The sequence below is a fragment of the Sinohyriopsis cumingii genome, chromosome 7 (assembly GCF_028554795.1).
Source record: "Sinohyriopsis cumingii isolate HCF-2022 chromosome 7, ASM2855479v2, whole genome shotgun sequence".
In the NCBI taxonomy this organism is placed as follows: Eukaryota; Metazoa; Mollusca; class Bivalvia; order Unionida; family Unionidae; genus Sinohyriopsis; species Sinohyriopsis cumingii.
The window spans coordinates 19,831,817-19,847,763 of record NC_142967.1 but is presented as its reverse complement, the minus strand read 5'-3'; the positions used below and the strand labels follow the sequence as shown (position 1 = coordinate 19,847,763).

Here is a 15,947-nt window from a genome sequence, read left to right as displayed (position 1 = left end):
AGCAGTTCAGAGCCATAGAACCTGACTTTGTTATAGACCAAACTGTGTTATAAGCAATCAGGTCAGTTAGCTGAAGAAAATGATGCATGTACCAAATATTTGCACAGGGGTTATGGGGTGGGTGGGTGGGGTGGGTTAGATAATAAATGCAGGTGCAAAAATACTTGCTTCATTGGCACAGTTCCCATCTTACATCGATGCATATTAAAATGAAAAATACACCTGTAGTGAAAACAGAAAGCATATATAATATTTTACTTTATTCAGAGAATCATGCATTGGTACATATACGTGTATACTGTTCATATATACATATCTAATTATATACTGTTTATAAATACATGTCTAATGTATAGCATGAATAGAATATCAACACCGTATACTCACCCGTGAATCTCATCACATACATTGAATCTACAATACAAATAATTCCATCAAAAATAGGCATACACACACACAAGTGTCAACTTGTATGGTTTACCCGTAATTTGTATGTTTTTGTCCATTTTCGTCAGTGTACAGCGAAAAATTGTTTTGTATAGGGTTTTTTCGTTTTGTGTGCAGGGTGGCCCAAAACAACCAATCAAATCATACTCAAAACCGCGCTTTTCCTTTGATAATGAAACGAGTTTCATTTCATGGTTCAACTCCTGTGTGTGAAGATCTTGTCGTTTATCGCTCTAAAATTTGATGCTCACTTGGATTTCTAATATTCACAAACTACTCGTGTCGTAAGTATGTTTTCTTATTTTATACATTATTATTTTATTATTTATACTTATTACTATCAAATGCATAAAGTTTACCTCAATTTTCATACTTTACAAAGTGTGGTGTCATGTTGATGTAACCGTAATTTGTCAGACTTTTCTGTGTGGAGATAAAGTCGATTTATTAAACATTTTAACAATATACTAGTTAAAAATAAATACTCCATCGATTTCAGCACGGGCATTTTATTGTCCCGCTATAGTTTTAAATTAAGTTTGCCAGATACATAATGCAAACAGGAAGATGCATTGCCATAATGACGAAGCAGTAGAGATACTGAGGGATGTCATTCTCATGGCTTGAAAATAATGTAACACTGCCAATTTATATATTACACATTATATTTTTTGGTACTTTTAAGAAGAAAAAGATATTCTTTTGTGTTCGAGAAAAAATATATATAAAATTTCAGAAGCCCTGCCAAGATCATCTTGTACTATTCATACACCATACATGATCTCTTTGCCAAAATGATAAAATAAACTTTTTATGTATTTTTTGTACTTCTACGAATTTTTTTAAAAAAATTTTTGTGTACGAGAAAAATACATGTATATGACAAATTGGGAGCCACATCATGACCGTGTTATATCCGAATTTGTGTTATAACAGTGCATGCTGTAGCGGGGTCACACTGTATGTCAAGTTTCATGGAGGAGTAGCAATAATACACTTGTGTGAGCGGACTATAGATGACGGACAAGAGACCATCCAATAAGCTCTTATGATCTCTGACTAATAATGTGTTCATTCCTTGTACCTTATTTCTTTAGTTTCAGCCATATCAAACAGACTCCCAAATCTGTACAAGTAACTTACTAAATCCTCAGGCTTGTTTCTCTCTGAGACAAGATATCTAGTGGCCCAGTGCGAGTCAACAAGGTACCAATTCTCATCAATGTAGACTGCATTCCAGCTGTGGTTGTAATCTGTCCCCTTGAACTTGTCTCCTGGGCGATAATCCAAACCCTTGGCAAATCCAGTCAAAACAACACAATGCAGACCAGAAAATCTGTTTAACGAGTAAAAGTGTGAATCAATGACTTTTGAAGGAAATAACAAATCTATTAACTCATGTTGTAAGCAATCAAATCTAATGGACACTTTCCCAATATATTACTCCACATATATCTGACTGCCCAATAAATGGAAACATTCCTATATGTATTTTGGTTTCCACACAAGAATGATCTTGATTGATCTTAGTTTTCCAAACTGTTTGCAACAAAATGGGACATGAAAAAAAAAGAGTTCTTCAAAGGAACTTGCACTCTACTGTACAAAAAGAATTTCCAAGAATTAAATTTAAGACCACTTCTTCCTTTTAACTGTAGAGTGTTGAAACCATCTCTGATATTCATCAACTTTCTTTTTCAAGTTAGCTGCTGTGTTACATATACTGCATGTCAGCATGGCACTGTGTCATCATGGCACTATTTTCACTTAGGACAAAATAGACATCATTAGAAGTCTTCTGATGAAAGCCTGATGTCATAATGTTCATCAATTAAGCGGAGTAGTGACAAAGATATTTTTAAAATGGTCATCATTACAGCCAAATTTGATGTATCATGGGAACTATTTTCATTTAGGAGAAACTATTTATCATCAGAACACTAATGGTGAAAGCCCTATATTGATAATTGGAGAATAGCAGAGATAACAAGATTTTCAAGATATTACTTTCCATTTAGATGGAGTAGAAATAACAATATTTCAAGATGGCCACTGTGGTAGCCATATTGGACATCAGATCTGAACCATTTTCATACAGGATCAACTAGACATCATAGTCTTCTGTGGAAACCCCATATCAGTATGACTTTCTGTTCAAGTAGAGTTGTGATAAGACTTTTAAGATGGCTGCCATGCTGGCAATAATGGATGTCAGATAGTTACCATTTATATTAAAACCAGCTAGACAACATAAAAAGTATTTTAGTGAAAACCCCATGTTGAAGATGCCATCCATTTAGGAGCAGCAATAACAAGATTTTAAAGATGGCTGCCATGGTGGCCATAATAGAAGTCAGATTAGCACCATTTATTTTAAGAACCAACTAGACATCAAAAGAAGTCTTTCAGTGAAATAATCATATTCAGATGACCATCCATTAAGTAGTGTCAACAAGATTTTCATGTTGGACATCAGATCAGGACCATTTTCAGAACAATCAGTATTTAATTTAGGATAAGTACTTGTACCATATCGACATGCACTATAGAATGTACAGGACAAGTTGGCAAATCTTGTACATTTGTTATATGTCTATATGGCTGTACATTTGTTATGTGTCTATGAGACCATACATTTGTTATGTGTCTATGTGACCGTACATTTGTTATGTGTCTATGAGACTGTACATTTTTTAAAGTGTCTATGAGACTGTACATTTGTTTTGTCTATGAGACCATACATTTGTTATGTGAGACCAGTGCTATAATTAGTACAACTAACACTGAACTAGCAACAGGCAACAAATTAACAGTGGCCAACTTTATATTCAATTTCAAAACAAGACCAATTAAATCACTATTTCCACAAAGTTCAATTTAAATGAAAAACTAATCCTTTTGCAGTAATGAAATCAAAATTTTGACATCAATTTGTTTTAAAAAAGTTATTTCTCTTCAAGAAAAGCAGGACTCAATTTGAATTAATCTTGCTAAAGTAAATACAGACAGCAAGTCTCATCATCTGTGCAAGAATGAAATATGGATAGTCTACCATGTTATACAAGTATGCAAGGTGATTTCCGATTGGTCAGAAAGGTTACCTGCACATAGTCTCAAAAATCCTGGCATAAGTACTTGGCTTCTTGTTTTTGAAGGAAGTAAGCACATCTTCGGGGGTGTTGGGCTGGACATTTTGAAAGCTAATGGTCTGCAAGTTCTGTGCAGTCATCCATCTAAAAATAGCTCTGAAAAAAAGATAAAGCCAGTCATTATAAGAAAATATCTTGTTGTGCTGGGAATGAAGACAGTGATTAGAGTAATGGGAATGGTGTTTGTGCATGACAATTCACTTAATTATCTTTTGTCCATTGCGAAAAATTCTCAAAAATAACAATTCATCCAAAGTTTATCAGTGTCAAAAAAGCTACTGCATTGTCCATGAACTTGTTATCTGTTTGCATTGAAGAGATCAAACAATGAGCCTCCTACAGTAGCATGACTTGACCAGTGCTTGCATTCACTGCTTGAAAAACATAACCACAGCAACTAAGTGCAGGGCATCAGTTCAAAAATGTTATTGTAATTCTAGGTACCAGCTTCACATTACTAAAAGAAAACTCCATAAGGATGAGAGGATTTGGCTTTCCACTAGCCTCACTATTCATAAGCGGATCTATGAAGCTGCTATGAAGAATGTCACATAGTTCATGCAGCAAAAGCAACCTAATAAAGTACTATGGTCACTGAACGTGACACTGTGTAGCGTCCACTAGCTACCCATGCAAACCAAAACCAAAAACAAAATCTGTTCAACAGGCTATAATTTGTCACCTCATAAGATGGTATATGATTGAGTACAGACTGCAATGCAACACAAGATCCCACAAGTGGTTCTGATTTTAGTAATTACTGCATCTCTGCATAAAATCCAATAAGAAGTATTTGAGTAAAACATCAAAGAAATAGTGTCAACTGATTAATACGGTATTTTCTTTTAAAAAGTGCCAGGATTAAACCTGCATGAAATTTTTTTTTTAAAAAAAAAAACAAAAAACAGGAGGTTTGTAAAGTAAGAAGATCAGAAAACTACCAAAGTGTCCTACAGACAAACATCCAGATAGTCAATTCTGTTATTAATGCATAATAACCTCAGTATTTCCATGTACAAAAGTGCCAAGTGCCCATAAATCGTGGATCTTGCTAATGCCCAAATACTTCAAAATTATTAATATCATAATTTTAATATCATGCATTTTGCTAGATTGCAATGGTTCACTTCTGATCAATAAAGTCCGAATTTTGTTTCAACTTTAATAAGAAAGTTGTAAAGAATAGGCTAATATGTTCAATAGTGACCGACTACAGGGCCAGCTCAATAAAGTGAGGGTGCATATGGAGGCAAGTGATATTTTTTGCCATATAGCGTGATTGCGCCTTATGGTAGGGTTACATTTTTGAAGCGCATGCATAATTTGAGATTCGTGTAAATTTAGATCATTTTCTCAGTATGAATTCAGTATGTTACAAATTAGGGGATGCCTCTGCAAAGTAGAATAATATGAAAAACTAATAAAGTTTTTATAAAATACATAGGGAAATGAACTTAAAACATAGAAAACAAAAAACCCTGTGAAACTGTGAATTTTAATCAATAGAACATATGTACATTTAATTAAAAATTGAAAGCTATTCACAAATCTGGTTCTAAGGATGATGCTGATAACTACCGACCAATTTCAATACTACCAAACTTGTCAAAATTGATTGAAAAACATGTCCATGACTCATTCATGTCATATTTAACCAAACACTTGCTGTTACACCCTAATCAATCAGGCTTTAGACAGAACCATTCCAGTGAGACTGCCTTGATCTCCCTAACTGATAAATGGCTTCAAGCACTTAACAAAGGTAGAATAATAGGAAATGTTTTTTGTAGATTTCAGAAAAGCTTTTGACATGGTGGATCATAAAATCCTTTTGAAGAAACTGAAAATCTACCAGTGTGATGAAAGAACAATTAGATGGTTTACTTCATACTTAAATGAGAGAACACAACATGTTTACATAAATAATGTTCTGTCTGAACCTGAAACAATTAGATATGGTGTACCACAAGGCTCAATTCTAGGTCCACTACTATTCATTTTATTTATTAATGACCTACCACTTTTACTAAGAGACTCAATATCATCTACAGATCTCTATGAAGATGACACAACATTGTCAGACATCCAAAACACAAAGCATGAGCTTGAAATTTTCTTTACAGAATGCACTAAACAAACTGGAAAACTGGTGCACATGTAATGGCATGGTGGTAAATACTGGTAAAACTAAAATATTACTTATCTCAACACGGCAAAGAAGGACAAATCTTGATAGTGATGAACTATGTCTGACATGGAAGGATACAAATCTGCAAATAGTCTGTCATGATAGGCTACTTGGTGTCCTGGTAGATAATAACCTATCATGGACTGAACATATCAAACATACCAGTAAAAAAGTCAATTCAAGTTTATGGCTTCTCAGTAGGATAAGACATTTTCTCCCAGAAAGGCACAGAAAACTATTTTATAACAGTTACATACAACCCTATCTGGACTACTGTAGTACAGTATGGGGTAATTCAAATGATAAAAAAATAGCAAAGCTGGGACATCTTCAAAAAAGAGCATTTGGGCTAATATCAATCCAGAAAGAAAGCATTAGGAAAGTTTAGCTGGTAGGTTAAAAATATTACCTATTAAAGACAGAATCTGTTTGAGAAAAGCCAAATTAATGTACAGGATATATCAGAATAGTGCTCCTGAATATTTACAATCACTTTTCCAGTATAGGCTACCTGGTAATACTCCCCACCTGCGATCCATGTCTACCAAACAGTATAAAATTCCCAAACCAAATAAGGAGTTATTTAAAAAAAAGTTTCCAATACTCTGGAACTCTGCTCTGGAATAGTATTCCAGTTGAGATTAGAAATGCCCACTCTATTTCCTTCTTCCAAACCCAATATATCCAGTGGCTTCAGAGATGCAGCTTAAATAAATGAATTCCTTTGTATGAGGGCCTCAAGGTAGATTAGTTTTTAGCTAATTGTGTTACCCTCTTTAAATAAGGTTATTATTATTATTATTATTATAAAGCTGCATTGAACAGTAGTGTTCATCACGCTACGTTGCCAACATCCTTTCCATCCTGTCCATTAAGTTGGGGTGGGTATAGCAACTTTTCTGGTTCAAAAGGAGGTTCCAGCTTTCACACTTGCTTTTATTTTTTCTGCACTGGCGTGTATTGTTCTACATGTACTTTCAGTAAGGTTTAAAGCATGCTTTATCATGGCAGTACTCTGACCAGCTTCATACCTTTTCACTACTTCAAGTTTAAACTCGAAAGAAATAGCCTTCATTGGTCTCCATTTGGACGATCACTTGCTCGTCTTTTAGATGATATCACTAATAACATTCCAGAATTGTAACAAACAATTTGTACATGTACATACACATGCAACACTGAGGTCACAATAAACAGAATGGTGGAGGCGTAAGAGCTGGACATTGTGTATAATGTTTGCCTGTGACGGTGGCACAATCTATATGTATGAGAGAGTTACCTCAATTGCAGCGATCTTTTTTGCATTTTCCCCCATCTCACATTATTTTGAATTCGCGTAAATTAAGATTGCATAAATTGCAATCACACTGTTTATCACAAAGGGAGGTAAGTCGGACATAAGTATATATTTTCAATGATGACAGGAATATCATATGAATTTTATCTTATAATCTCATGTCATTCACTGAAACTCTTGTATTATAGCTAAATGGAACAAATTACCCAGTGTTAACAGTGCTGGACACAATCCAATGTTGAAGAAGCATCTGAATATTTGCACACAAGATCTTTTATGTGTAAAACAATTTTGTATTTTAATTTAGATGTAAGGACTATGCAGTCTGAAATAAAGAATTATTATATTCTTAATCATATCTACTTACATAGTGGTCACAGGAGTTGCCAGGCAAATATGATATTGTAATCCATCAAATTCTATTTTGCAAGTTATAAATGTCATAGGGACAATCTCAGTAATGGGTGTCAAAGTTTAGATTTTGATCACATACCTTTAAATGCAGTCCATTCTCTTTATTTGGATCCTCGTACATTTATATTCCTCTAGAAGGTCATTATTTTCATGACTCAAGAAACGTGCATCAAAGAAATAAATGTTAAAGTATTTGGACATTTTTGGAAGAGTTTAACCTTGAGGTGTGGGCAAGTACAAACCAGATTGAATATCACACGCTGTGAGGTCACAATGAAAACTGCAGTGCTGAAAAAGATTTTTTCTTCTGATGAAGGACCTGACACACTCTTTTCTTGACTTAGTTTAGTTCCTGGTGAGCAGTATGTGTTGTTTGTTAGTTTTTTGATGCCATTTAAGGAACTTGAGCAATCAACAGTTAAGATTGAATAGACTTCGGTAAAACTATATTAGCATTAAATTTTAGAAGAAACATTTAAATTTTTGTTAACAAATGTACCTGCATAAGCATGCTGACATAGACTTTTGGCCACAATAGGTTGTTGTTGTTTTTTAAAGCAAAGTATTGATCTGATGAAGATTATTGTAGTTGGTGCATATTGAATATTTGTGATTATTGTCTTTATTTTACTGAATTACAAGATAAATGTGAGCCAGTGATATGGAGCATATGTGGTTCATACAAGCATGTTTATATTGTGAATAATTTGGGAGGGAGCCTTCATATATATATAAATGTTCAACACATGGGGTTTTGTAATGCAGTGGGAGGTAATCAAAGTGTTCAACCATTGATAACTGAGTATGAGTTGCTTCCCTTGGCATAGACAAGACTTTGATTACTGCTCTTTCCCATGTGGTAACAATTCAAAGCTTCTGTTTGTAATACAGATTTTGTGCCCAAAATATATGCACATATCTAGCTGCTAAAAATATAACTTGATGAGAATGCGCATCCTAAATGAGTTTGGGTTTTCATACAGATTTACCACAATGTCTGTGCAACAAACAAAGGTCTTTGTTGTATTTATTTTTTTCTTTGATAATAATTTTACACAACAAGTATTATGGCTAACAGATATTTTCTTTACATAGTTTAATCATTTACACTTGGCTATGTGTTGACAGAATGACTGCTGTGAACTTACTTGTTTTTTGTTTAGTGGTTTTGTGAAAATTTGTTTTTCTAACAGGTTTTTCATCAGCTCTTAAATTCCTGGATTGAGGAAAAGGCCCACAGTAAGATCTGTCATTTTGTTTGAAAGGGGGGTTGTCATGGGTGAGGTGGGGTGGCATATATATGAGATTAGTATTTGTAAACAGACCCCTTGTAGTAAATTTCAACAAATGTGTGTATGATAATATGAACTGACCCTTTACAGTACCTTTCAACAGACGTGTACAATAAATAACTATTAACAAATGAAGATAAAACTGTAGTTGTTAAGTGACTGTGACTTATGACAATGGCACCATCCACATGCATTAGAACTACATGTAAAAACTGAAACGTTACCACCAAATACTGGGACATTACTACCAGATACTGAAAACTGCTTCTTAGCATTCTTCAGTACAATCTTGCCAAGTGCTGCTGGTAAAACACTTTTAACAACTAGTTAATCAGTGACAGCATCGCATTACTCGTTTTAAAAATAAAAAAAAGCCCTTGAATTAAAGAAACTGATCTAAAGTCCTGTTTTGGGTGGTGGTGGTGAATTCTTCAACATCTGTAAGGGATTTGCACAACTGCACATTCAAGAACAAACACCAATTATCTTCTGAACCAATTACCAGATACAAGTCATGTAATCCTGCAGATTTTAAATTCTGTCATAGCAATTTTCAACAAAACTGTTTTAACATTTATACAGAAAAAAGCGGTTCATAATGTTGATATTTTAATCCAATGTATGTTAATTACACTCCCAGTCTAAACCTGAGTGGTATAAAACATACAGTAATTGGGGGAGGTGGGAGATCCGATCCCAATTAACCTGCAAAATCAGCAAAACTAGAGTTTACATTAGAATCTTGTAAGAATGCAATACTACTGAGGTACATTTGGGGAAAAAACCTGTTCTCCTGTTTATATTAGGACTATGGAACAGATCAGCTGGAAACTAAATTCATGTCTTGTTTCTACAGTCTATTGCCTAATGATTGTTAGGTAGGGGCTAATTATAAACAGAAATCAGGAATCAACAGATGCAATTATAAGCTGCACGAATTCTTGCACTGATTTTGATTTGTGATAAGTAATAACTCTGCTTGGTATGAAGTTATCCTCCGTCTATCTATCCATCTAGCCAAGAGAAAGCCAGACACAATTTATTGCTAATATAGTACTATTTGTGAATAGCAACAACTACAATTCTGTATGTAATACAAGTATTCCTGCATTTCTCCATTTCATCACCCTAAGTTTCAGCCTCTAAGGCAAGTTCCTAATGATGGCACCAAACGTACCATATATACTCACACATAAACCGAATAATTTAGAAGAACAAAAAAGACCTGGAAGAAGGGGGTGTCGGCTTATCTGCAGGCCAATGTCTAAACTTGATAGTTTTTGTCTTTTTGTAGACTACTGTAATGGTTGTAAATTTTGGGACACAAAAAAATATCTTTTCTGTATCCAAAGAGATAGGCATGTAAAAAAATAACTTTCGGTAACCTGACAATTATTAAACTGTATTAAAGTTCTATGATCGATTTTGTCATTATTTTGCATGTGCATATTTTCTGATTTCTCCAACATGAAATATTAAATAAAGGTAAATACAGACTTCATAATATGCAGGCCAGTTGAGTTTATTTGGGTAACCAGGCTGAACTATAATGTACAGTACTTACACAGTCGAAAGCGTCACTTAAATCCTTATTTATTCCCAAATATATTAGATGCAGATTTTGCTTTATTCATTGTTTCGACCAAATTGCATTCTTCCAGATAACATTTCAGGTAGTCCATAATAACTGTTTCATTTAAATTGATCACGCACTCACGAGTTACTCATTTTCAATGATTTAAGCAATCCTACAAACTGAGGTAATATTTTTCAAAAAGGTACGCACGTTTAATTGTACAAGGCACATAAACAGCATAATTTATATCTTTACAAAGAGTGATAATTATAAAGGTTACAATTCTCATATAGATCAACTAAGATCAACACCAAGCAATTTTAGTTTTGTGTTTTGGCTGAACAAACACAACTTTCCACACAACTGAACACTTGATGTTTTGGCATCTCTTATGTTGATAGTCAGCGAATTTGTCTTTCGTTTTGCAACAGCAGTACAGGCCAGTTAATCATTAAAACCCTGAAACTGGCTTGTGTTAAAAGGGACATTTGACCGGCAACTATACCAGTACATTAATGTGTAATTGACGTTTATTCCATAATATTAGCATGACTACCATAGTTTTGTAAAACAGGGTGTAAGGCATATTTATAAATTTGTAAAAAGCCAAGTAGGGAGACTGAATAAAAAATAGAGATTGGCACCTAAAATGGGTGGGTTTTTCCTGGCATTTTTAAAACCTTGTTTTCACTAAATGTTGATCAATCTTCCTGGTAAAATATGCAGGACATCTGCAAAAATACTCGCCTTTTCTCCCTGTGACACGCCCTGTTTTGTCCCAGGACATGCATTATTTTCATATTCTAGTCAGCTGTGGCCAAACTGCACAATAGCTAAAGATCAGTCTTAACTAAACAAGCAAGAAAGCCAGCGCAACTAATTAAAAATTAATCCTTATCGCTGCAACTATTTTGTGAAAACAACTGGCCCTCCGTCGTAATTAAAAGAAACATGTTCTACACTACTGTGTGTTATGCAAGCACCAGCTATTGATTGGCAAATAAAGGATTCCCAATTTTGTTGAACTTAAGGTACCTAAGTAGGCAGCCTCATGGTTCCGTACATGTGCAAACTTTTTTCCCCTCATCGTATATCTTACCTTATTCTCTTATTGTCAACTCATAAAGCATTTAGTATTGTTTACTATAAAACATGTATTCTGAATTAGTTTTCTGAGGACAGTTTCTGCGTGGTATGCATTTTCATTCCTTTTAATTTAATGATGGTAATTAACATTTATATATGGTATACAAATGCCAGGTGTTCACTCGTGTGAGTTTCTTTCGTGGGAATGGCACTATAGCATATGGAGTTGCAGCATAAATAGTGATCATTCGTGGGATTGAAATTAATTGTAGACGATTTTACTGTTGTGGTTTATTTTTTTGTTGTGGTTTATTTTTTACTTTTGTATTCTTGTAGAGGTAAACAAAATCATTAATTTATGTGAATAATGGTTAAACTTAACATTCTATTTAGTGAAGAAGTGAATTCTTTCTAGTAATTATTGGGTCACAACAATTCACAGGTGATACAACAGAACATGTAGGATGTTTCTTGAATAAAAGAAATGAAAATCGAAGACAATGTAATAGTTGGGAGTTCTCTGCAAAAATCAGAAGATATTATGAAATCTGAAGGTAGGTGTGGAGCAATCCTAAAAAACGAGATTATTTTTTTCTTCCAGCATGAATGTTGACAGGTATGGTTGAAAGGTCACTTATATATCAAAGCAAACTACAACTCAGCTTTTACGGTATTAGCAAAAAAATTTGAAGCATTTCTCTGTGTGTGTGATTTGGATTTTTAACATAGCCTTAACAATTATTCAGAGGATTCGACCAATGTGGGTATGTGAGAAAGCTTGCCAGTAGCTTCTCATGGGTCGATGGTTCTTCCCGGGGTTTTCCGGGATTCTTCCTCCACCATTAATACTGGCCGCCATGCATAGCCTATCATGTGCTGAAAAATGGCGTTAAACCCCACAACAACAACAAGAACAATTATTCTGTCATAATGCAACGATGTCTGCAGTGTGGTAATTTATAGTGATGTCTAGCACTGGGGACATCATGCCTCAGACATGTAGCATGATGTCCCACAAAGTCACATTATCCTGACACCAGGCCAACCAGTCCAAACACTAACCTCTTAATGCTAAGCGCCAATCGAGGCAGATGTAAGTACCATTTTTTAAAGTCTGTGGTATGACTCAGCTGTGGATTGAACCCATGACCTCCTGCATCCACGGCGGACGCTCTAACCACTAGGCCACCAGAGCAGTCATTATTTCTGAAACTTCATTATTGTATTTTGGAGATATTAAATTTTAGCGCAATGGAGCCCATGATTAGACTCCAAGAAATGTACTTAATTCAGGGCATAAACCTACAATGTGCATGCGGTGGTGCCATTATGTAAATACATTCAGTAGCCTAATTGCGAGCCTCGAATCGAACCGTATTGTTTGTTCGTTGTGTTGTCATACTGGGATTACATTTTAATGAGTTAGGTATTTACAATTGTAAAGCAAAGTAAAAATGTAATTACTGGTGATGTTGTTGTAGGGTTTAACGCCATTTTTCAGCACGATAGGCTATACATGGCGGCCAGTATTAATGGTGGAGGAAGAATCCGGAAAACCCCGGAAAGAACCACCGACCCACGAGAAGCTACTGGCAAGCTTTCTCACATGCCCACATTGGCTGAATCTTAGACTCGAACCGCCGCAGACAGGTGAGATGGCAGTGATCCATAACGAAGAGCGCTCTAGACCACTCGGCCACTCGGGGCCCCAATTACTGGTGAACTAATATAAAATGTCCAATGCAATAATGCAATGACAAACAATAATCGAGTCAAAAGAGAGAGGTAGTGTTAGAAACTAATGATTGCTAAATTCTTGTCATTCAATCAAATTATACACAAAATCTAAATAAGGCAGAAACAATAAAAAAAAACAGACAATTAAAAAAATTACTTTTCAAACAAGTTCATACCATTTCTTTTTAATAGTCATGCATGCCAACCTGGAGATAAGCATACATGTAACTTTTTTAATATTAGTTTGCCTAAATAAATGCATTTAGATCTGACGTTGTGCATCTTGAAATGTCTTGGAGTTGTGGGTTGGCTTATACATGGGTCAAACAATTTTTAGTGTTCAGTTTGGGAGTTGGCTTATATGCGAACGGGTTTATATGTGAGTATATACAGTAAATTTCAATTGGATAAATGCATTCATCTTATAAGGTCCATCTACCTTCTAACCCTCTTGCCAACTCAAGGTTATGATCAAAAGTTTTGGCACAATCCACACCAATAAAACTACTATTTGTTTCGAAGTTTCAAGTTTCTAACTTTTCTGGTGTAGCACGAATTCAGGACATGTACTTATGTAAGGTTGCTGGACAGATAGATTGTATCTATAATTGTGCAGATCTCAATGCACTAGACCTGCAAATACTGCTCTACTTTCCCAGGACAGTTAAAATATCCCCAAATTGGGGGGGGGGGGCAAAATAAATGATGCTTGTAAATACATATATAAACCACTGACAGGAAAGCCAAGGTAGCACACCTGGTAGAGCACCTGATTCCTGATCCAATGGTAATGCATTCAATACCTTGCAGTTGTCGTGGCATGTCCTTGAGAAAGGCATGCATGTCCTCATCAAGATTTAGCTAATGTGTTACATACAAAGTCATTAGTAAAACAACCAACTAATGACAGAAGTTGGATAGTTAGATGAGGAGCAAGTGATTGATGATACTGCAGTAAATTCAATGAAAAAACATTAAAGGTGAAACACAAGAGGGGTGGTGGCCATTCATTTACTCACATGTTAATAATTAAATTAATTTTCCCAAGGGAATGTCATAATCTAAATACTAAAGACTATAATCTTAGTAGAGATAACCATTAGCACTGCATATCATAAAAAAATTAATTTAGTATGGTATTACATCATCAAATGGCATCAATGATTGTTTATCAAACAGGATACTGAGTGGGTTTATGCAAACTAATTACAGTGCACCCATATTCCCTAAGCGGGCAACCACTGTTGGTGTTGCCTCAAGTTAATTGATACACCAGACTGGAAAAGGTAAAAGAGGCTGCAATAGGGAAGTTTTTAAAGCTTTTAGATTACACAAAATTATAACTTATACTGTGTAATCTTTTGTATAATTAAGGAACTTCTTGTATGAGAAATCACATGCAGCTAAAACATAAAAGTATGAATCCGTGCAGCCAAAAATTGGTTTAGGAGCATTATGACTGCACAGAAAACTCTTTTTTAATTCCAGATACAAACAATATCTGTTGACTGGTCATAATTTACAACCAGTCAGCTTGTTGCTAAACTAATTCCTACAAGTATTGTCAGTGGATTTTAGGAGTTGTGCTGCTTCCCTTAATCCTGAGTATATGGTGCCTTCACGCCCCACTAGATCACAATACTGCCAATTACTTTACAAAGAGAGACAATCAAAGATGAACTGAAGGGCAAGCTTATTTCCCAGACATTTGACCATTGGTCAAATATAGCTCTCTATCAATAATAACCAGGAACTTAAGTCCAATGTTTAGCGCATGACTTATACAGAACCACCATACCATGCGAACATTGCTGAGTGCCTCAAGTCGCTCACCATGGAACTTGGTGTTCCTTTGTCAGTGCCTTGGTAACAGATAATGTTAAAAAAATATGTCGATTCCTTCTAGTTCGGTTAACTTTGTGTCCATGCATTGCTTTGCTCACACCCTTTTTCTACTCTGTCACCTAATGAATGAAAGTGCAAACAATATGAAAGAGTGTTATCCCTTAACAGTCATGATAAAGGCTCTCAAAGATCTGCAGCCTGGTTTCAAATTTCTGGACCAAGTTCAAGATGTTTCTACCAGATGGAACTCCAGTAACATAATGATGAAGTGACTTAACTGCAGCTCAGAGTTTATGACACCAATTTCTGAGGATGCTATTTCACAGCCTGCAGATTGGAGCACTTTGGATATCCAAGACTCTTTTGGGAGAAATGTGGAAGACACTGTTAGAGTGGTCGAGTCCTTGGCTGATGCTACCCATCTTTTGCGGAAGAGGACCAGCCAATGTTCAGAAGAAGTGTATTACAGATATATTACGGAATACTGTGGTTTTGACACTAGGCAGTTTCGTCACCTTGCTCGATTAGCAAAATAATATATTTCCATCCATCAATGTCTGTACCTAGTGAAAGAGCCTTAAATCAAAGGATCAACTGTTACTAAACTGAGAGCTTGTCTGGATCATGTGAATGTTGACATTTTGTTATTTCTTCAAAACATACAAAGAGGCTGAAACCTCCAATCAGCTGATCTACATATTAATATATCTTGACAAGACAATATGATGGTACATTAATACTGAATCATAACTTCAGATGTCTCACACCACTCATTATCGTCAGTTTGGTGTTTCAGGACATTTTTCTTTGCTGGTATAAAATGTCGCAGTGTGTTTCGGAAGTGTAGGCATGAGAAAGGACATGCCCCACATCTGTCTAAAGGTCTCACAATCCATTATCGAGAAGGCACAAGTGA

The 15,947-nt window shown here is 35.2% G+C and overlaps 1 protein-coding gene across 1 annotated transcript in view; it reads right to left on the bottom strand.

Annotated features, from left to right (window-relative positions):
- The window catches only part of LOC149794828 (uncharacterized), a 144,006-nt gene that overhangs the window by 55,634 nt on the left and 72,425 nt on the right, over positions 1–15,947 (bottom strand). Inside the window, exons 5-6 of the mRNA XM_089964486.1 lie at positions 3,549–3,692; positions 1,591–1,783 (exon numbers count right to left, since the gene is read on the bottom strand). Of these exons, the coding sequence (XP_089820612.1) occupies positions 1,591–1,783; positions 3,549–3,692 (337 nt within the window). The remainder of the gene's footprint in view (positions 1–1,590; positions 1,784–3,548; positions 3,693–15,947) is intronic.